Source organism: Mesoplodon mirus (assembly GCF_964341445.2).
Source record: "Mesoplodon mirus genome assembly, chromosome: 13".
NCBI lineage: Eukaryota > Metazoa > Chordata > Mammalia > Artiodactyla > Ziphiidae > Mesoplodon > Mesoplodon mirus.
Window position 1 is genome coordinate 29,049,082 of NC_138989.1, and position 23,005 is coordinate 29,072,086.

The 23,005-nt window shown below is 56.1% G+C and overlaps 1 protein-coding gene across 2 annotated transcripts in view; it reads right to left on the minus strand.

The window, feature by feature from the left end:
• IMPA2 (inositol monophosphatase 2) overlaps positions 1-23,005 on the minus strand; it is a 46,175-nt gene that overhangs the window by 11,136 nt on the left and 12,034 nt on the right. Inside the window, exons 3-8 of one of the 2 annotated variants that reach the window (XM_082640722.1) lie at positions 18,612-18,716; positions 16,777-16,822; positions 14,938-15,046; positions 9,329-9,437; positions 8,586-8,737; positions 7,328-7,439 (exon numbers count right to left, since the gene is read on the minus strand). In XM_082640722.1, coding sequence (XP_082496848.1) covers positions 7,328-7,439; positions 8,586-8,737; positions 9,329-9,437; positions 14,938-15,046; positions 16,777-16,822; positions 18,612-18,716 — 633 coding nt within the window. Of the gene's footprint in view, positions 1-2,545; positions 2,601-7,327; positions 7,440-8,585; positions 8,738-9,328; positions 9,438-14,937; positions 15,047-16,776; positions 16,823-18,611; positions 18,717-23,005 lie in introns of those variants that run through there. The other variant, XM_082640723.1, reaches the window with a different exon arrangement.

Here is a 23,005-nt window from a genome sequence, read left to right on the forward strand (position 1 = left end):
TCTAGGCCACCTTCTGGACTGATGTTTGTTCTGAAAGCGCTGGGGGAGAAAATCAGGCCCGGGAACAGGCCGTCAGGTGGACAAGTAGGGCCCACGTGAAGAGATAAAGCTCATACAGAGCTCTGTGCCCAAAGCCGGGTGACAAGGACAGTGCAGGGAAGGGAAGTGTGACCCCAGCTATGGGAATGCAGAGAAGGGGTAGGCCTTGGAAAGCATCCATCAGGCTTGGTGGGGCCTCCGAGAGCTGCAGGGACAGTGGCTGAGGGACAGTCTCGGGGGTGGTGGGGTCTCACCGCGGCAGGAAGCAGAAGAGTGTTGGCCCCTGTGAGGCTTCCTGCTCCCCAGCGGGCCTGGCTCACGACAAGCAACACATGGAACACGTGGGTCCCACTGGGAGCCCCATGGCAGGACTGTGGCAGCTCCCGGCTGTGCATTGACCCACCCAGCAAAATGCTTGGCTAGAAAGCATATCCAATACATGACCGTGAAGTCTTTGAACACTTTGAATATTATTAAAATAAGAGTTTAGACCACGAAGGCGTAAGCATCAGTAACCTGGGAGATCGACTTGTAGAAAAGTCAATTCCTTGTTTGCATCACTAACAAGACTGGTCAAATTTGTACTGAAAGGGCAGCTATTCAAAACCTAGAGTTCCTTGTTCAAGGAAAGAGGTACTAAATAGCTACAAAAGCAGCTACTTTGCACAAAGTGTAAAGGAAATCAGCTCTGTAACAACCTCAGGGTCAGTGTGAATGTTATCAAAGCCAGAACACAAAGTCAGAGCAGGCTTCCTCTGTGGCAACACACACCCTGTGGACACCCTGGGCGTCCAGAGCTGAGCCAGGAGATCTTGGGCTGCAGCTGCTGGGTCTGCAGCCTGGACTCGGCTTTAAAGAAGGCAGAAGACAAAAGTTTTCCTTTCAGCAAGTGTGACAGATGGTGCAGAAGCAGGTGGGGTCCCAAGAATTAGAGCAGCTCAGTTCTCAAGCAGGAACCCAATGACGGTGAGTCCCCACAGGTGGTCCCTAGCTCCCTCCCAGAGCCCTGCACTCAGGGCTGTCTAAGCAGATCAGTCCTTCCCCATGTGCTCATCTGCCAACATTTCAGAAGCAAGTCGCTTCCACCTCACACTGAGACGTTTTGGGTTTGGGATTGTGCTGTAGGGTTAGGTACAAAGGCAGGGGCAGCCTTAATTCTTCAGGCCTCATCTCCTCCCGCTGCAGGCCACACCAGCCAGGGCTTAGGGCCCCCTCACAGTTCTTACAACTTGGCCCACCAGCTCAGTGCTGGGAGGACCTTGGAGAGGCCCATGGGAGAAAAGTTTGGAGGATGCACTACAAACTGTCAGCAGTTGCTACCCTTGGGAGTGGGACTGGGGGGCGAGTGAAGCTGGAGGTAGAGGAAGAAACCAAGGGTCTTCCCCTTAGGCCTAAACCACATCAGTGAAGATGCATGAAAACGTCTGTTTCTCACCTTCCTGGGGTCCTGTTTTTAAAGAGAAGGCCCAAGCGGGAGACAGCGCCCCCTTCCATATTGGCGGCTCTCTCTAACCTTGGGCCTGGCACAGATCCCCCCTTTAAAGACCCAGGTTCAGAAGCTTACAGATCACACTCCCCCCTCTCTCACCCACCCCATCCCTCCACCCCAGTCACCTCGGAAAACCAGCATTTTAAAGAACTCAAGGAGACCTTCAGAGAAGCAGTATCCCTCCCCCAAGTCTGTAAAGTTACTGCCACCCAATATCTTTAGGATTTTACAGACAAGGATTGGTTTGGGTTTCCTGGGTGTGAAGATGAACCCAAGAATGGAAAAAAAAGTGATGCAGGGCCTGGGTCACAGGCGCGTGGACCGGGAGGGGAGGCGGCGGGCCTCCGCGGGCCCCTCTACCCCTCTCCGCCCCCCAAAGCGTCACCACTTCCCCCCAAACTCCTCCTTACAAACCTGGGGGCTCAGCCAGCACGGTCAGGGAGCGTCCAGACCCAGGCGCGCCCCGGTTAGCCCACCACGCTCGGAGCCGGAGCCCGCGCGGCCCTGAGGGGTCAGCTGGCCGCCTCGGGGCCGCCCAGCGTCCCCACCAACGCCCCTCGTCTCGCCCCAGCTCGCACCGCGGTCCGGGACCCCGAGAAGCCTGGCGGCGCGCGCGCCCAGGCCTCCAGGGACGGGGCCCTGTCTGCACCCGCTGCGGTCGCGGCTAGAAATGCAGCCGCTCCGCTCTCACCACGGTCACCTGTTCCGCGGACGCCCGCGCACCTCGGGAGCCACACCTGGCGCTGGCGGCCGGCCGGAGGCGGGGAAGGGATCGCGCGCGGGCTCCGGCTGGGCGCAGGGGCCGCGGGGGTGGGGGAGCGCAGGGAGAGCGGGGCGCACGAGGACAAGGGGCGCCGGGGTGAGAGGCGCAGGAGGACAGGGGCGCAAGGGGACGAAGGGGGCAGGGGGATGTGGGGCTCGTGGGGACAAGGGGCGCCGGGGGCGCAGGGGGCCGAGAGGGGGCGGGGAAACGAGGGCCCTGAGGGCGGCGGGGGCGCAGACCCGCGGGGCACTAGCCTGAGGAGGGCTCCGGCGCAGTCCCGGGCCATGTCCATCGCTCGGGTCGTTGCGGGGCCGGCCTCCCCGGGCGCAGCCTCTTAAAGCGCCGCTGCCGGCCCCGCCCGCGTCCACGCCCCTTGGGCTGCGGAGGCCGCGGAGGACGACAGTCGCCACTGCCCGGAGCCCAGCCGCTCCGCGGGCCATAGGGGGTCGCCGGTCGGCCTGTCGGAGGTTGGAGCAGTCGGGGACACCACCACGCTGGCAGCGTGGCCTCGGCTGTGGAAAGGCGGGTGTGGCCCCAGGATTCGGGAGACCGTGGGACGGGATGCACGCAGGTCCCCCAGGGCCGCGCCAGCCGCTGCCTTTGGGGCGAGGACCCGCCCTCAGGGCCAACCCACCAGGCTGTCTCGCGGCGGGGACAGGGGGTAGAGGAGGTGAAAGACCTCGGGGACTTCACAATCCTTTAGCTACAGGGATGGAACTTCCTCAGAGTAAGGCGAGAGAAACACCGAGCCAGGGCGAGGGTGTAACCCGGGTCCTGCTTGCATAGCCCTCGCTTGGGATGGGAAGATGCAATAGCTCCTGTTCAGACCCCAGAAAGGGCGGGGCTGTCAGGGATTCCATAGCTCTTAATTGCGAACTTGGAGCGGACTCTGTTGAGCGGGTTAAGGAGTGGGGTGGTTTCCCAACCCCGGAGCTTTAAAAGGGGTAAACCGGGATGAAAGTGTCCAGCGCCGCCCTGCACGCAGGGTGACTGGCCCTCGCCTTGTCAGCCTGCTGCCCGTGCTGTTGCGAGGAGCCGGTTTCCAAAGAGCTGTGACCTGACCTCTGCCTCGGTCCGGGACTCACTTGACCAGCACAGCAGGCCCTTCTATCCGCGCTCCGCCTCCATTTAGTCACAGAGACAAGCACATGTCTTGCCCTGAGGGTCACTGGTGTCACCGAGATGAGTGTGGAGCCAAAAGCAATTTCCTTCCAGAGTCCTGGACTCCACAGGGCCTGCCGAGCCCCAGCCCCAGGCAAGGTGGTTCCTGCCCAGAGCCCCGGGGGCTGGACTGGGCCTTAGCTGCCCCTCCCCTGACCCCCTGCTGTGGCCAGAATGTTTGTGTCCACCCCACACTCATATTGCAACCCTAATGCCCAGGGTGATAGCACTGGAAGGTGGGCTTTGGGAGGTGCTTAGATTGTGAGGCCGGAGCCCACATGGATGGGATTAATGTCCTTATAAAGGAGGGTCCAGAGAGTTCCCTCACCCCTTCTGCCACATGAGGACACAGGGAGAGGATGGCCAGCCATGAACCAGGAGAAGGCGTCACTAGAACCCCGCCCTGCTGGCCCCTGATCTGGGACTTCCAGCCTGCAGAACCATGGGCAGTAAATCTCGGCCATTTATAATAAGCCACCCTGTGTACAGCATTCTGTTAGAGCAGCCTCACCAGACTAGACACGCAGTTTGACAAATGAGAAAGTGGGTCCAGTCAATTCAACTCCCCTCTTTAAAAACTTTTTATGGTAAAAAATTTCAAATATGAAGACATATAGGGGGGCTTCCCTGGTGGCGCAGTGGTTGAGAGTCCGTCTGCTGATGCAGGGGACACGGGTTTGTGCCCCGGTCTGGGAAGATCCCACATGCTGCAGAGTGGCTGGGCCCGTGAGCCATGGCCACTGAGCCTGCGCGTCCAGAGCCTGTGCTCCGCAACGGGAGAGGCCACAACAGTGAGAGGCCCGCGTACCGCAAAAAAAAAAAAAAAAAAAAAAAAAAGACATATAGGGACTTCCCTGGTGGCACAGTGGTTAATAATCCACCTGACAATGCAGGGAACACGGGTTTGATCCCTGGTCCGGGAAGATCCCACATGCCGTGGAGGAACTAGGCCCATGCACCACAACTACTGAGCCTGTGCTCTAGGGCCCACGTGCCACAACTACTGAGCCCGCGTGCCACAACTACTGAAGCCCGCGCACCTAGAACCCATGCTCCGCAACAAGAGAAGCCACCGCAATGAGAAGCCCGCGCACCGCAACCAAGAGTAGCCCCCGCTCCCTGCAACTAGAGAAAGCCCGCGAGCAGCAACGAAGACCCAATGCAGCCAAAAATAAATAAATTTTTTAAAAACCTTAAAAAATATAAAGACATATAGAAAGAACATGCCATGAGCATCCTTATACCCAGTGCCTGGATTCAATCACCATTGACATTTTGACATATTTGCTTTTTTATCTGTATTTTTATTTGAACCCCTTCACATCAAATCCTTCAACCTGCATCTCTGAAGAAACCAGAATGTTGTTACACACACCATAGTGATGTCACCTCTCCTAATGAAATAAAAGTGACTCCTAGTCACACCTGTTCATCCACGTGGTAGCAGTGGTCAGGATTTCCTTCCTTTTTAAGGCTGAATAATACCCCACTGTGTGGATGGACCACATTCCGTTTATTCATCAGCCATCGATGGACACTTGGGTAGCTTCCCTCTCCTGGCCACTGTGAATAGTGCCACTGTGAACACCAGTGTACAGATATGGCATCATGTTTTTTAAAAATAGAAAACCAGGGTGGCCCTGACCTTTTCCTTCCTTTTCTGCACTGGCCTTGCTGCCGACCAGAAATCTGTCAGAGCCGGTGCAGGACCAGGACACCCATGCCAGCATCGAGCCATGGCAGTGACCAGGGTGAGCAGAAGCTCAGGCTTTTCTCGAAGCTGAGAGACAGCAAAGGCCATCCGTGTGCCCAGGGACGAGACTCTGGACGGCTGGGAGTGGCGGCTCCAACCCTCTTGCCCCACATGTCCACTTTGGCCCCATTTGGCTCTACGTGTGGCCTCCCTGCCAAGGTGGGGGAGGGGGGACCTGCCACCAGCCGCCTGGTGGCAGTAAACAGCTCTTCCTCTGGCCACCAACCTGGCCGCCTGGGCGTCTGGCTGCTGCTCTGCCTGCTGTCCTGCCCACCACCGCCCCCCACCCCCGGCCCTTGGACCCCCGTCTCACAGCCTAGGCTTTGCATGAATACTCTCCAGTCAAGGCTGTCAACGGGCAGACTGGTGACACCACTGTGGACGCACCGAGGTTTGCGAGCTCATACACAACATGGAGCTCTGGAGAGTACCAGACTGTGGCGGCATCACTGTCCATGAGGTCTCTTCAGAGCCTGTGGGAGCGGTCACGTGCCTTTCCGCGTGCCCAGCACATGCCCAGGGCAGGGACGGCTCGTGGGGCCCTGCCAACGCGTCACGAATCCGTGCGCAACGGCAGAGCCTGCTCAGGTGCACTGCAGGGGGTTAGGCAGGAGCTGCCACCAGAAACGCACGATTTCCCCAGATCCTCACAGCAAAGTGCCCTGCAGCCACGGCCCTGGGACGGCTCCCGTCTCTTGTGTCCTCCCACCGCCTTGGCATAAGATCATGCGGTTAGATGCTCTGCACCTGTGGTGCTCAAGCTTCGCAGAGCTGTGGTCCTGCACAGAGAGAAGCTGCTTCCTCGTGTGGGTATCAAAGGTGGGTCCTTATGCACAGCAGGCATGAGACGCCCTAGTCCCAAAGGAGACTCCAGTCCTCACGTGTCTGAGCCCTCTACCTGTGAGCCTTTCGGGACATCACTGGCACCCCATTCAGATCAGATCAGAAAACTCCTTCCTAAAGATAGCGAATGTATCAATCAGTAACCCAAGGGGAGGTGGAGGTGAGGCCTCTGGGGATTGGCTTGGGGAGGGAATTCCCCCCTGGGAGGCCCCCTGGGCTCCACCAGGTGCGTGAGCGGGCCCAGTGCACCTGCCCTGTGAGTAGCAGGTGGCACAGGGGAGTCAGCATGATGGGCTCTGAGGCCCTGCAGTGTCCGCAGAGGGGAGCAGGGCCGGTGGGCTTGCCAAGGGCTCTCCAGGGTGTGGTGTGGTGAAAGTGCCTGGGTCATTGCACAGGCCGAGCCCCGGAGTTTAGGTGCCAGAGACAGCAGGTGCCGGGGCCGCTCTAAATACTCGTTAATTATTGTTGACGGCAAATTAGGAACACGAGGGAGAAAGCTAAGCGTGGGCTGGAATATCCTCTGTCCTAAGACTGACTTTCTCGATTTTTAAACTTCAGAAAAGACCCGTGGCCAGCCAGTGAATATCCTCATTAGAATTATTCTTATATATAGTTCCTCCTCCTAAAGAGGAAAAAAATAAGGCCCAGAAAATATTTTTCTTCGTTAAACTGATCACAAAAACATTTAAACATAGCATTTTAGAGGTTTGGTTTTCTTATTTTAAGATTTTAAATTTTAAATACTGACATGATAATTACTGAAGTCGTTTTCATCACCTGCGGCAGGCAGATAGCAAGCATGTCACCTCTGGGCTGTCATATGCAAACTTCCCTAAAGAGCCTGTGGATTTTGGGGGTCGTTTGGGGAAACAGGTGACACACTTGTGGAGGGAAACAAGCAGAGAGTCATCATTTGGTTTATTGCATTCTGAAGTACCATGGGCAGAGGCGGGGGAGGTCGCTGAGAGCAAGTCTGCTTTATCAGCAGTTCAAAAGCCTTATTACCTGAGATTTGCATTCTGGAAAAAAAATTGCGTTTGCGGTATCAATACATACGTCCTGTGAGATCCGGGTTTCGGCCCCAGTAGGAGGGCTGGACCAACCCACACAAGGCTACGTGAGATTACAGAGAAGAACCACTGGACATCAAAGTCACCAAGACGTGGGCTCAGCCAGACAGCCCGGACTCAAGCCTGATGGCTCCTTTGGGGATCAGGAACTCTTGCTCCAGGTTCCCAGGAAGGCCCCGTCCTGGGGCAGCCCTGTCTGCTCCTTTCACCTCTCATCGTCCCGCCCGTAGTTAATCGTCTGTAGGGCCTGAGCTATGAGCACCGCCATTTCCCGTGTGCCCGCAGCAACCACCCTGCAAGACATGAGGTCTAGCGGCCCGCCTGCGGACAGAGGGACAGGGTGTCTGGGTTAGGGAGGGGGCGGCACGACCCGCATCAGCCCAGCACTCAGGCTGAGCCAGCCCAAAGGGTGGAGCCTCAGCACCGCTCTGCCCCAACCTGGGTGCCATCCAGGCTGCGGGACTGGCACCTCCTGAGGCTGCGCTGGGAGAAAGCGGCTTAAGGTACAGCGTTCAGGCCCGAGGCTCAAACAATGTTAGGTCAGGACAGGGAGCAGTTCTCAAACTCTGCGCTGCATGGGGCTCCAGGTACCCAGGAGGCCTTGGTGGGGGGGGTGCTGGGGGCGGCCTTTTTGCTGGGCCCCTCGATGCAGCTGCTCTGTGCACCAGGTATCTGGGGCAGGATGAAGGCCCTCGACCTCCTGGAGGTGTGAATAGGCCTAAAGGCCTCGCTGGAGACCTCAGTGCACATGCGTGTGTGCGTGTGTGTGTGTGTGTGTGTGTTTGTGTGCATGCACACTTGGTCACATCCAGGACAGACATGTCTTTAACGGTGATGGGCCTGCCTGGCCTCGGTGCCCAAGGCTGACCCCTCTTCACTTCACACCCTCCCGGAAGCTCAACTAGGGCCTCCCGAGGAGAAGGAGCAAAAACGGAGCAATCATGGGATGAAAGGCCCACTGCCAGCGCCAGCAGTTAAATGGAACCCAGCGTTTCCCCAACAGGCTCTGGATTAAAGCTGGAGGAGGATGGGCTCCACAGAGGACCCCAATGTCAGATGAGGCTCCATGGGCGTCCCCAGGACAGGGACACTGCGGGACTCACCCCCATGGGGTCGGTAACTGGGCAAGGTGACTCTGAGGCAGAGGAACAGGTCACCTCTAGGATCCATCACCTAAATCCTCATCATTGTATCAGGGAGCATGCTGCCTGCTCTGTGGTCTCAGTGGACTGGGTTGGGGGTGCCGCGGAAGTGAGTGTTTAGAAAACACTCACAGCCACCCGTCCTGACCCTGGGTCTATTTTCACACCTGGAGACAGGAAGGGGGAGGGGCCTTCTGGCCTGGCCCACTGCCCTCCCTACACGTCCCTGTTAGCAGAGGAGGGGGCCTGTCTGTCTGGGGCACTGCGGGTCTGTCCTGGGGATGCACCCCTGGGGACGGAGGGCGGGCTGAGGGCCCGAGCTCACCTGACGTGTCCATCACGATGCCGCCTGCTTCCCTGATGATGACAGTGGCTGCAGCCAGGTCCCAACAGTGCAGGCCAAACTGGTAGTAGGCATCGGCAGCGCCCGAGGCCAGGTGGCAGAGTGCCAAGGTGGAGCTGCCGATGACGCGGACGCTGCCGGAGATGGAGGAGGGGAAACACACTGAATGGCTCTGCTCCAGTGCCCGCCCCTCCACCGCAGGCACCCCCAGGAGCTAAACAAGAGCCCAGGGCCTCTTCCCAAAAGCTCGATTCTGAGCCCTGGGCCCAGAGCCATGCCGTCCAATAGAACTTTCTGTGGTGATGGACCACTCGGCGCCGCGAAGCCACCAGCCCAAGGCCGCGGCACTTGAAGTGTGGCTGGTGCAACTGAAGGACACAACCTTCACTCTGTGGACCTTCAACGACCTTAGGTCTAAACCATCTGGGGTGGCCGCAGTCACAGCACAGACCCGGAGGAGACTGGGCTGGGGGGGCGTCACTGTCATCACGAAGGGCGCTGAGATCGGGGCGCACACGGGGCTGAGATGGGCTCCCACAGGTCCCCTGCCACCCCACCCCCACAGGCTGCACGAGCTCCTGGCTGGGGACCGGGCTGGCTCGTGTGTCACTGCTCCTGCCCTGGGGAGCAGCCTGGGAGCTGTGCGTGGGGCCTGGGTGTCCCATGGGTCTTGGGGAGGGGGAGCATGCACCCATGGGTCCCAGTCCCGGGAGGGGAGCGCGTACCCATGGGCCCCAGCATGGAGTAGCCTCTCCATGTTGCTCAGGAACAGCTTCAGTGTCGTGGGGTCTCGTCTGGGCCCGATTTCTGTCAGAACCAGGGCCTTGGAGAGATCTGTGTGGAGAGAATTTCTCCAAGTCAGAAACACCAAGGCTCAGTTCTCACCCAGCAGTCGGGTTTTTCCTCGAAGCGAAATGCAAACCCGCCTCCCGCTCTTGCTTGATTCAGTGTCCTCCCTGGGTGGCTGATGCTGCAGAGGCTTCTGGCCTGGGAAAGGAAGGACGTGCTGACTAGAGTCGAAGCCACACCCTGACCATCTCACCTCCCAGGCCCCAGAAAGTCCCAGATGCAGGGGTGGGGGGGCAGACCCCCCGGTTCTCTCTTTTCAGGGACGCTTACCAGCAAGAACTCGGACGGGTCTGGTGGCTCATGAAACCAGCATCATTCAGTCACAAATAAAAACAAAGTGACTCCAAACTGGGAACACCCCATGTTTGGAGGAAAAAAAATGCCTCATCAAATAAATCTGCCTTTAAAAGCCTTTCTCGGGACTTCCCTGATGGTGAAGTGGTTAAGAATCCACCTGCCAATACAGGGGATACGGGTTCGATCCCCGGTCAGGGAACTAAGATTCCACATGCTGCAGGGCAACTAAGCCTGTGCACCAAAACTACTGAGCCTACGCCCTAGAGCCTGCGAGCCACAACTACTGAGCACGAGTGCCTAGAGCCCGTGCTCCGCAACAAGAGAAGCCACTGCAATGAGAAGCTCGCGCACCGCAACAAAGAGTAGCCCCTGCTTGCCGCAACTAGAGAAAGCCCGGGCGGGCAGCAATGGAGACCCAACGCAGCCAAAAATAAATTAAAAGTAATAACAATAAAAGCTTTTTGCTAGCTGCCGTGATGACAAAGATGGAAACGTCATCCCTACCGAGGAAGCGACTGCTAAGCAACGTCTTTGGAAAGGGGTCCTCAGGAGTAACCCCCCAGCATGGGGGTAGATGCTGTGGCCACCAGACACAGGAAAGTGGCTGCAGGCGGGCCGGGCCTGACTCACTGCGAGGGTCATAGCACTGTCCCTCTTGGCCACACACGCAATCACATCCAGATCTAGCGTCCTGTCTTGTCAGGCCTTGCCATTCAGGCAGGATCAGCCACTCCTGTGTGTTCAGTTGAGAGAACAAAGCCCCTCCATGAAGTGGAGGAAAACCACGCCCATAGGTAACCTCACTCCCCGGGCCCAATCCCGCCCGACTCCCATAAAGTCACCTCCCACCAGGGACAGACCACTGGGAGGAGACACTGAGTCTGTACCATTTCCCCTTTTCTCACACTGGAGGCTCTCATTTTATACTGTAAAGACTTTCTGAGACCTGGCACCACAGCTGGGCCAGTGACCAGCCCTGCCATGTGTCTGGTGGCGGCTCGGGCTCTACCCACACGAGGGGCACAGGGCGGCGGCTCCAGGATTTCCGGGGACAGGACCCAGTCTGCCCTCCAGAGCTCACCTCCCGACCCCACCCTCACTGGGCTGCAAGCTGAGAGGGCACCTTCCCACGGAAAAAAGACTTGTTTTGAAGAAAAAGACCTCAACGGGGCCAGGCGCAGTGGGTGACCTGCAGGAGGTCGTGAGACCCAGACCTTGACTCAAGCTTGTCTGGTGATGATGCCAAAGAAAGGGCTTCTTCCCGTAGTTTTTCATCTGTGAGAAGACACCTCTGTGCCCAGTGTCCCCCGCCCCCCAGCTGCAGTGTATCCACTCTTCCTCATGCTTGCACAGTGGTGTTTTTTCCTAAATGAAACCCAGACAATTAAGAAGTCATCTGAACTCTGCCACCTGAGGCAAAATACTTTCTACTGTTTTCTTTTGCCCAGATAATGACACAAAGGTAAAAATGACAATTCCCTCTACTTAATATTGTCTTATGATTAATTCTGACTAGCTCTCCACAATTACGATGACTTACTATGACTTTTATTACCTTTCAAACTATTTTTATCATAATAGTTTAGCTCTTAATCAAATACTAATATATATATAATTTAAAATATTCTGTGACTTCATGGGTGTGTGTGGGGGGCACGGGGACCTATTGCTTAATGGGTTCAGAGTTTCTATTTGCAGCGATAAACAATTTGGAAATAGAGGAAATGGATGCACAAGATCGTGAATGTAATTAATGCCACTGAATTGTACACTTAAAAATGGTTAAAACGGCAATTATTATGTTATATATATTTTACCACTATAAAAAAAATCAAATAGATTTTGAAGCAGGGCATCTCTGCATCCTCTTTCAATAAACAAATTTTAGGATGAAAAAATAGTCCGTGACTTCCAACAGTTTGAAAACTCTTTTTCTGGTTGAGGATAAGAGCACTGTTGTCTTGAGAGAGATTTTACAACTTAGAGGTGAGAGAAGCAAGTCCTCTGTCTGCCCTGAAATACGTCCTCACAGGAAAGAGGTGACTGTGCCTTGAAGTGTGGGCGTGAGCGCAGGTCGTGCAGCTCCCATGATGGCCTCGGACCGGCGTGTGTGACACACGTGATTGGGCTTCCAGATCCTTGCTGACCGTGAGCTCCTCACACAAAAAGTAGTATTAGCTGTACTTCACTGAAAACCCCAGAACTAGACAGAAAGAAGGTTGGGGGCTGTGAGGGAGAGGCAGAGAGTGACCAACGGGAAGGGGTTACCCCGGAGCCACCCAAACACGGGGCACCAGGAATGTAATGACACTGAATTATTCACTTTACAACAGCTAATTTCATGTTACACGACCTTCACCTCAATACATTATGTTCAAAAACAAATAAGTAATTGGAAAAAAAAAAGTATTGTTCAGAATCCTGGAGAAGACTGCCCTGGAAACCTATGTAACCTCTTCCAAATCCCCTCTGACAAAAAAACAGAGCAGCTGGGAGAGCAAAACACAAACCACAGACAAAAACCATCTACAAAAACCTACGTCCACAAGGGCGTATCCAGGCCCCAGAGGGCAAGTGGGCAGGCGAACCCCTGACAGTTACTACGACCTCTCGTAACCGACCTTCCAGGGACTCTCAGGGCAGGACCCACTGAGTAGAAACGCATGGGAGTGAACCCCAAATTCACTGGACGGGAATCAGGGGCAAAGGAGGGAGACGATCCAGGTAGCAGTGCGGGAGGGGCAGAGCCAATCGTCCAAGGAAGAGGCCAACTTTGCAGGCACTTCACAAACACAGCAGAAGAGGGAGCCCTAGAGCCACGAGACGATGGAAAGTGTTCAACCCCCACCCCATCACACCACCGGCCTCCAGAGCTCTTTCAATTAGAAAGAATGTAAAAGAATGATGTTTGAATCCCATACACAATTATCATAAGAAAAAAGAGACTAGGGAGCATAATAACGTCTCTCCAGTCGATCAGAGATTTCCAGAAAGACCCGTCCACAAAACAGAAGTAGTTGCAAGAGAAAGAAACGGAGAATCCACGGAAGAAGAACATCACTCAAAAGTAGAGGGGAGGGAACCTAAGAAAAAATTAGGAAAGAAAACAGTTCAGAAAAGAAGGTCAAGCTAAAGGAATGAGAATAAATAAACACAATAGATTATGCTTTACAAGACATGGAAGGTGAAAAGGAGGAAATTTTTAAAAATTAAAAAATCGGTGGAAAAGGTGGAAAAGATTTAAGAGAAAGTGACAGAGAGATATGTACTGAAATGCTGGCTAGAAAGTGCCATTATGTCTGGGGTTTGTAGCAGGGAGTTGTTTGGGGTGGTGGGGGCAGGGAGCTTGGAGGAAGCAGGGTTGGCCGCGGGGGGCAGAGGGGCGACATCAGGCTGTGATGGGTCATGTGGCTTCACTGTACTTTTTCTGTCTCCTTTGTGTTTGCAGTTCTGCAAGGTAGAATTTTGAGAAAAAGCTACCAAAGAAATTCTGGCCTCATCTAATCCTTTACCGCTATGCAGTGCGGTCTTTGTTTTGCTTTTGTGAGTTGAAAACATTGCAGAAAGGAGCACAGGAAAGAGAAGGCAAGGAAAGCAGGGAGATGAGTGATGGTTGTTTTAGCGACCACTTCCTCCAGAAACGCATCCCAGAATTAATAGCTGGTTGATCTCGTGCGAAGATTCAAATTCCTTCTCTGATAATGACTCTCATTTGGGGCACCAGTGCCAGGCCGTTCCTGAGTGCCCTGTGGGTAGGATTTAATTTGATCCTCACAGCTGTCATCAGCGTCACCTCCCACCCACGTGAACACTGAGGTTCCAGGAGCAGAGCTGACAAGTCACATGTGGAAGGTGTCAGAATCAGGCTTTGAAGCCAGGTCTGTACGACACCTAAGGACATTGCTGCTGAGGAGAGCTTTCCGTCACCTCCTGTAGAAACCTCGTCACCCGGCAAATAGAAGACAACCAGGGCTGAAAACATCACCCTGGACTTTATGAGTCAGAATTTTTAAAAAATCCCAAGTGAGCTTTGGGACACGAGCACCGACGGACTTGGGGTTCCGTGTTGCAGAGGGGGGTGGACGGCGTGTTTGAGCAAGGAGGCCCGTGGGCGGAGGGCCTGGGATGGGTGCGAGCGTGGGCACCGAGCCTCGAGTCACAGCAAATGAATGTGGAGCAAAGTTCACCAGGGCCTTTGACAACTCGCTCCCTCACCCCCGAGTTACACAACTGGCTGGCAGGCCAACTCCTGGCAGGAGCAGCTGTAATCAATGCTGCTGTCTACGTGGCCAAACCAAACAGTCCCCGGGCAGGAGCCTGGGCTGGGCGGTGGCAGAGGCTGGTCCGTGGTCCTGCCAGGCCCCTCCCTCTGGAGCTCCTGCGACGTTACTTCCTGCCCCCCCACCAACACTCTTGAGGCCTGGGCCTCCTGCCTGACCTCCTGCCTCGCCCGTCCTTCACAGGGCGATCATCTCCCTGGCAGATCCACGGCTCACAGTCACCCCGCCCAGGGATCCAGATGGCGCTGCTCTCACCGGACCTCAGCGGACCTGACCTGGGCTGGAAGGCCCGTCTCCTCACTGGCTGCGGGCAGCTCAGGGGCAGGGACACTCCTGACCCCTCTCACCACCTCTCAGGCCAACTAGGCACATACTGTCAACTCTGTATATTACAGGCAGTCTGAGTGTAACAGCAGCCCTTTGTAAAAGCCACCGGTGTCCTTGGGTCCTGCTCCAGGAATGACAAGGACAGGGAGCATCTGTGGTGCATACACCACGGCTCATGGACACAGATCCCCTGCGGCCGTCCATGTTCTCACAGGGACTGAAGCCAACGGCAGTGGGTCCACATCCAGGGAGCCACAGCCTGCACCTGGGGAACCGGGTCACCAAGAGGCTCCGAGGGCCAGAGTATGCCTCTGACCCTGCTCTTGGCCTGGCCAGCTCGCCCAGGCCCACTGGGACCACGCGGGAACTAGTGGCCAGGTTCCTTCTCACATTAGGGATGAAAGGTGAGAGCAGAACAGAAAGGGCCCATTGAAGGCTCCTGGCCACATCCACATCCGCACTGAGACACAGACTGGCTCGACATCCAGCCCACCAGGGGCGCACTGTCCCCGAAGAGACTGGACCTCAGTAGGAGATCCCCACCACTGCCTCGCGGAATGCGTGACACGAGCAGGGCCCACCTGTCTCCCCGGAGACGTGCAGTTGCTGGCCGTTGCAGAAGGCGCCCCGGCCCCTCCGGCCCGTGTACAGCCGCTCCTCGGTGCAGTGGTAAATCACCCCGAACTCCAGCTGTGGGGTGGGCAGGACAGAAAACAGACACAGGATGTGACACAGGGACCGAAGGCCATGCAGCTCTAGCTGTGACCACTAACACAAGGACCATGGATGGAAATTAGCTTTCAAAAGGGAACTCAAAAAATCAGCATCTGGATTCAAACCTAAACCTGGACATGAAAGCAAATGTCCTTTCCTTAAATAACTATATTTAAAGATATATTTAAACAAATAAAACTATATTTTAAACTGACATCATAATCAAGCATTAGTAACTGAAAATTACTGAAAAAGCTTCCTTCTTCAAAAAGGCCTCTTTTGTTTTTTCTGGGAGGGGAAAAAAGGCTCCTGTGACTCTAATCAAACCCCACAAGAAACCCTCAAAATTGCTGACGTGTGAAGAATTCAGAATGCATCTGGAGATCCAAGAGCATCACAGAGCCCGGGGCGGTCCAGGAAGAGACATGATTCACCAGAGGGGCTGATCCCTCCCTCACCGCACACATCACCGGGCCCGCGGCCTCAGTCCCCACAAGCCAGTGCCCAGAGGAGGGGAGCTGGGAAAAGGCCTCCATACACCCAGAGCCCGTCTGCCTCTCCTCCCGGACTCCCTGCCGTCCTGGGCTAAGAACAGCACGTGTGCCTGGCCTGTGCGGCCGCCAACGGACAGAGAAAACGGGGAGAAGCCCGCAAACGCCCGAGGGAAGTCTGGGCGGGCAGAAGGGCTCAATTCTGGGAAGACCCTCCAGTCAGCACACACCCAGATCCTGTGCCCCCTCCAGTCAGCACGTGACCGCCCCCCTTCCCAAGCCCAGGTCAGTCCTGGAACCGGCTGGCCTCTGAGACCCTGCGGCAGGCAGCCAGGGCCTCCACGAGGCCAGAACACATGTACCCAGCACACACCCCGGACCGTCACAGGCCTCGGCCTGGCCAGTCAGAGACCCTGCCACCAGGATGAACAGCCCCCGGCCCCCGAGCTTCCTGCTTCACTTGCTCATCTCAATGACCACATTTAACAGAGAAACAAGTGAGTAACTGACTCCCTCACTAGATCTCAACATTAAGGCTCTTGCTTACCTTCACCTCGAAAATTAAGTTCTTTCTCACGGGTATGACTCCTCTGCTGCCCCAGAATCTGTGCTAACCCTGAGGGTGCCCTGATGAGGGCTCCCTCCGCAAAGCCTGGCCCCCTGCCCTATTCAAGTGTAACTGTAGTAACTGCAACGAAGGTAAGGCTTTTCCTAAGTGTAATCGCTGAAACTGGATAATAAAGCTTAAGCCTGGATCCAGCCTTTTCTGCAGGTCCCAAGATATGGCCCAGTTCCGAGGGTCTATGGGAACCACACAACAACCATGTTCTCACCCAACAGCTAGAGGAGAATGAACAACTAATAGAACACTGGGATTAGAAATGTCCTCCAAAAATAGGAGTTTCTTTTGTGTGTGACTCGATCACACGCCCCAGGGGTCAGATGGAGACTAACTGGGAACATCTGCCCACAACGTCCCCTCCACGCGGCATCGCTAAATGGCCACCGAGGGGGAGGGCTGGCCGGAGCCCCAAACCCACACACCCCAAACCGGTTTGCATTTGTTTACTTTCTTGGATTTGAAAACACATGCTTGGATTTACTCATCATGATGAAGACCGAGGACAAGGAGAGGAAAACTGAGGTTGGAACCAAGAAGCAAGATGAATAAACAACACCCAAGGGGCCACGTGGCCGGGTCCCACCATCACGTACCTCCTGGTTCACAGCAAACCCAATGCTCACTGCCACCGTTGGGAACCTGCAGAGAAGACAGATGGTTTACACGGTGACACACACGGACGCATGCAAACTCAGGAGCCTCTGTATGGCTGGTGGCGCAAAGGACCCTTCTACAGTGCGGCTGGGTTTGTTTTGTCAAAAAGTACCTCCCACAATTTCACTGAGCGCTTCGAGGACAAGCAGGCTGAGCTGACATGTAGGACAGCGACCTTGACAGACAACAGTGCTGGCCGTCGTCAGGATGGACGTGACTCAACAGTGACCACAGAGGACCCGGTAGAGAGTTGTTAATAATCAGCTTTCTGGTTCTCAGAGGCTGAAGGGATGGAGGGGTCTGGCCCCAGCGTCCATCGAGGGGCTGGGTCCAAGACAATCGCGTCCCTCCTGCCATGACCCCTGGGTGAGCCTCGCGCAGGACAGCAGGCGTGGCCACTGCGTGGAAGGCAGGAGGTGACCTCGCATCCTGCCTGCGGGTTTACAGGTTACGTCTCCAGGACGATTTCTCCCTTATGTGAGGATCGTTAGGGCTTAATGAGTAGTTACAAGGAAGGGCTGCTTCTAACCCAGGAGACTCGGGACCCAGCCTTGCCCAGGCTGCGCCGTGATGTCCCCTGCCATCTCCATGGGGAGGCTCTTGACATGCCACGGCCGGGCCTGGCTGTGGTTCCCACCCTCAGAAGGCTTTTCCCACTTGCTCTAGTCCCAGTGCTGCTGGACACGAGCAGGACAGGTCCTGTCCAAGCTGCAGTGGCCAGAGGCCCCCAAATGCCTTTAGGCTTCAAGGGTCACCACAGCCCTGGACGGCCCTGGACTGTATCTGGAGCCTAAGGGTCAGCCTCACAGCTTGTTTCCCAAATGACACTCTCATCCAGGTTCTCTCTCTGGTCCTGGGGTGGACATGTGGCCTTTGTCCATGGTGGGGCTTGGCCCGTTCTGTGCCCACCACCCTCACACAGGTGACCAGTGGGACAGGAACAGGAGCCCCACTCAGAGATACACACCCGGAGGGGAGCCCCGTGGTCCCACAGGACTCCCCAGGGGTGTCACGCTCTAGTTAGAGTCTGGTGACACTGTTGCTGTCACCAGATGGCTCTGTTCCACCGTCTCTAAAGGGCCACCTGCGATGCGCTGAATCACTTTCCACACCTACACATAAATGCTCCATCTGAGGACCCCACACCCCGGCCCCTCTCACTGTAAGGAAGGAAGCAGGCAGCTGGCTCACCTATGGGAGGGGCCCGCCCCGCGGGTCCCACTTGTGGGGGCTGCAGGTCCACAGGCCCCCCAACCGCCGATGGGGACCCGGGATGGGGCAGGAGCCCGGGCCAACCAGCTCTGGGGCTGCACGAGTGTCCTCGTGGGAGGCTTTGACCGCCTCCCCCGCGCCCCCCGTCAGCGCTTCTGGGGCTGGGCAGGTCACTGCCATCACATGCCTTTGACCTCCCGAAAACCTGCTGCTCTGGGATGACATCTGTCCCGATTAGGCCGGCAGCCGGCGGCTCCTCAACCCCCCAGGCCACCATCCATATGCGTGCTCCCAAGGCTGCTGAACCAGACACCCTGTGTTATTTACAACCCTGCCCATCTCTCCAGGGGCCTCCTTAAGGGTCCTTCTTAATTCAACCCAACGTTTAAATGTGACAAATGCAATAGTTTTTAAACAAGTGAAGATCTCCTACATGCTCTGAACGTATCTCACAAATGGGAAACTTTATTTTAAAGTATCATGACTTGTAAGTGAGACCACAAACCCGCTAGAGGTTTGCTGACGTGCTGCTTCGGAAAAGCCGGGGTGTGCCTGCGCTCACCTGTGCACGAAGTTGCAGGTGCCATCAATGGGGTCGACGATCCAGGTGGGGCTGGGGGTAAGCACGCACTTGGCCCCAGCGGCTGCAGCCTCCTCTGCGATGAACCTGCAGCGGACAGAGCTCAGCCTGAGAAAAGGCCAGGAACTTGAGACTCAGCGCTTCGAGCCCCGGCCCCGGAGACCAGCAGGCAGGGTGAGGAGAAAGACCTTCTGCATTTTGCCTTCTGCTAGTCACTTGGCAGGACCCAGACACACAAGGTGACACCTTCTGTTAAAGCACCAGGGGGTGTGGTGGGCCAGGCGGGGGTCCGAGGAAGGATGGATGTGGGAAGAGCTGCTGGCGAGAAGCTGAGCTCTGCGCTGACTTGACTCTGCAGGGATAAGGCCGAGAAGAGAGCCAGCCAGGGGCCTGAGGATGCCGGGGGGACTGGCCTGGGGTTGGGGGAACAGGCTGCATCACAGCTGACACCCCATCTGTACCCAGCCCAGCCTCCCCGAACCGCAGGTGGTGGCATGGCATCCATCCCACATGCGGGAGACAGGAGCTGACGTTGTTCCTGGGAGGCCCCACCCCCCTGGGCTCCCCTCTGGACCCCATCCTGCAGGAGTACGCAGGCCACGCACCGCGGGCCCCTGTCCCCGCCCACCCTCTGTGACGAGTCCTCTGAACACAAGCACCCCCGCAAGGCCGTCCATACCCCGTTGGGAACCTGAACTAGACGGCAACAAGGGAGAATCCACTTGGTCTGTCTCAGCAACGGGAGCTGCCAGGAGCCAGCTGCCTAGGCCGGAAACCAGGGATGGCTCCCCTACCCCTCCTTCTTGCCCCCCCCCACCATGCTGGCTCATGCTAGAGGGTCCCCCGAAGTGTCTGCATCCCTGCCTTCTGGGAGGAAAGAACAAACTCCACCTAAATCCCCAGGACGGCGCCCGACACAGGTTTCCGACCGTCCCCAACAGATCAGGTTCACCTGGTCCTGCCGAGGGCTTCTCACTAGGTCCTCACATGCACGTCTGTCCTAGAGAAAAAGGGGCCCTGACCACAGCACACCTCTACCAAGAAGGAAAAACAAGTGAAAAACAAGAAATGCTTGGTGTTCTACTGCTGGCGTTTTGCACACCCCAGTTGTAGTTGTCGGAAAGCTCTTTTTTTTTTTTTTTGCGGTACGCGGGCCTCTTACTGTCGTGGCCTCTCCCGTTGCGGAGCACAGGCTCCGGACGCGCAGGCTCAACGGCCATGGCTCACGGGCCCAGCCGCTCCGTGGCATGTGGGATCCTCCCGGACCGGGGCACGAGCCCGCGTCCCCTGCATCGGCAGGCGGACCCCCAACCACTGCGCCACACCAGGGAAGCCCCGGAAAGCTCTTTTTAAATAGAATTTAAAAGTTAGAGTTGGGGACTTTCCTGGTGGCACAGTGGTTAAGAATCCGCCTGCCAATGCAGGGGACACGGGTTCGAGCCCTGGCCTGGGAAGATCCCACGTGCCGCAGAGCAACCAGGCCCGTGTGCCACAACTACCGAGCCTGTGCTCTAGAGCTCACGAGCCATAACTACTGAGCCTGTGTGCCACAACTACTGGATCCTGCGCGCCTAGAGCCCGTGCTCTGCAACAAGAGAAGCCACTGTAACAACGAAGAGTAGCCCCCACTCGCCGCAACTAGAGAAAGCCCGCGCACAGCAATGAAGACCCAATGCAGCCAAAGATTTAAAAAAAAAAAAAAAAAGTCAGAGTTGGAAAAAAAAGAGTTGGCGCTTTAGTCTCACTAGTCACACGGGTCAGAGGCCACCACACTGGACGTGCAGACAGAACACCTCTGTCACCGCAGGAAGCTCTCCAGGTAGGCATGTCACGGTCCTAACACTGTGAAGGTGCCCTTCATTCTGGTGTCACTTCAACTGACACAGTGCCATCACCTGCATCGTCACTCAGCTGGTCCCCCTCAACTCTGGCAGCATTTCTGTCCCAAAGATTATGAAACTCATGCTCTATGTGCACAGAGTCATCCAGACACAGACAAATCACCCGAAGCTTGTCCGTGTACACGATGAGGCTACATCATCATTTTCAGGTTGCTGTTTCCAGCCCGCCCACCGCTGTCCCTGGAAAAACCCACCTGTGAGCAAGCAAAGCACTGGACTGGGGGCAGGGGTGAGGAACCTGGAAAATTCGTGTGAGTGGAGAAAGCCTACAGCTGCTCCCAGGAGCTTACAGCCCAGAGGGCAGACCAGATGCATCGGGGAAGCTCCTGGCTTTTGTCCCTCCTGCTGCTGGGCAGCCTCCCTGCCATCCACTGCTGGGAATTTGGATCATGTGACCCAGGTAGGCGGGTCTAGATGAACAAGGTCGTGGTGACCATCAAGTCAGAGGAGGCTGGGCGGGGTGTGGCCAGGCAGGGTGACTCCCCAACCGCTAACCCCGGCAGAAACAAGGGGACGATCCTATGCCACATTAGCTCTGAGGTTTTCTGAGTCAAAGATGTAAGGTATTAAATCCGTCTTCAGTGCTTTCTGCAGCTATGTGATTTTCCTGCAACACTTTGTGATTATGTTCTTAAAGAAAGGGGGCCATACCCAAAACACATACACATGAGGACAAAGTCCCAGGCTTGAACTGGGCACAAGGTCCAGGAAGCAGTGAGAAGACGTCACTAAGGTCGAGAATAGAAATGACTCACAACAAAGATGATCCCAGGAACCTGGGAGGAATGTGGAATCTTCTTCCTTTTCTAACCTGATTTTAAGCGAGAAGCTGGTAGCTACTAGGGGGGTTGGCAGGAGTCGCTGGGGTCCTGGAGGAGGAGGAGGGGCCGACAGCTCAGACAGCTGGACCACAGCCTGCGGCTGGCGGTCAGTCCATCAGCAAATGTGTGTACACAGTCTCTGGGCTCCCGGAGCAGCCCCCATGATGCATCTGCAGACTCAGCTTTCGTCCTGCGGGGCATTTCTGGTGGGAGTCACTCCAAGCAGCCACTCCAAGGCCTGGCCTTTCTGGGCGTCGACTGTTCAGGCCGAGGGCACCCTCCTCTTGACCGCAAGCCAAGGTGGGGGGAGCACTGGTCACCTCCCCACTTGCCTCGTGCCCATGGGCAGGGCCTCAGACGTGTCCACTCTTCTAAAGGCACCAGAATACCTCCCCAGCCTGTGGACCCTGATTTCCTCCGTGTGGGAAGGTAATTCCTGCAGAGGCCGGGGTACATGGACTCAGATGGCATGTGAGAGAGAGTAACACACACCTCAACAAGAGTGCTGGACCACAATGTAAACAGAAACAACACACGTGACTGAGCATGGGGCCATTTCATAGGCCTATGGAATGTACAGAGGAAAACAGCACCAGGGACAAGGTTCAGAGCTTGGAAACAAGTTCGACCAATACGTTCTGCTTTATTACTTCTTCCTAAGAGTCGTAACAAACCTTCCTTATGATTTTGACGGCCAGGAGCACCCAGGCCTTCTCTTTGGCCAGTTTGTTGACTCTGTGACAAGGTCAGGGTCACCTTCAGTCACTAGGGAGCCAGCTAATGTCCTCGGCCTCATCGCTCAGGCTTTGGCCCAGGCTCTGCTGCCCGAGGACACTGCATGAAATGCACCAGGGAGACAATGCAGGCAGGCATTCAGGTGGTGGTGGCCAGGAACGCCTTCTCCCCAAGTGCACGCACCCCACAGGGCACAGGGGCCGGTCAGCATGACAGTGCGGCCACGTCCCACCAGGGGCAGAGCCCGGTCAGAGGCGAGAGAGCACCAGCCGTCCTCCTCCCCCGGCCTGTGCCTCCCGGACAAGGGGACACAGACAGGCTCAGCAATGCTACTGCATGTCTTCAAAGTCACCCCACTTGGATCTCACTTGGGAGCACAGCTGGGACAGGTTTCGGCACCCACAGAGGCGGCCCGGGCGCAGACTGAGCTCATGCCGTCGGTGCCAACACAGTGCTTCGGGAATGCGGCCCTGACCTGGTTCCTTGTGTCACCTCCTCCGCGCAGCAGTGTCAGTGCTGGGTGACACCGTGGTCAGATTCCCGTCCCTGGGGGTGGAGCAACTGCCCAGCCAAGGGCAGAAGCAAGCACAGTTTCTGTCCACACCCATCTCCCAGGCTTTGAATTTCACCAGTGAGTAAAATAAAATAGCAAAACCAGGGAGCCCACAGGCAGGTTGTTTCTTATTTTATCAAAGTCAAAACAGCTGCAATCTATCTTTTTTTTCTTAATTTTTTTTTTTTTTTGGCTGCCTTTGGTCTTTGTTGCTGCTCACGGGCTTTCTCTAGTTGTGGCGAGCGGGGGCTACTCTTTGTTGCGGTGTGTGGGCTTCTCACTGCGGTGGCTTCTCTTGTTGCGGAGCATGGGCTCTAGGGTGCGCAGGCTTCAGTAGTTGTGGCACACAGGCTCAGTAGTTGTGGC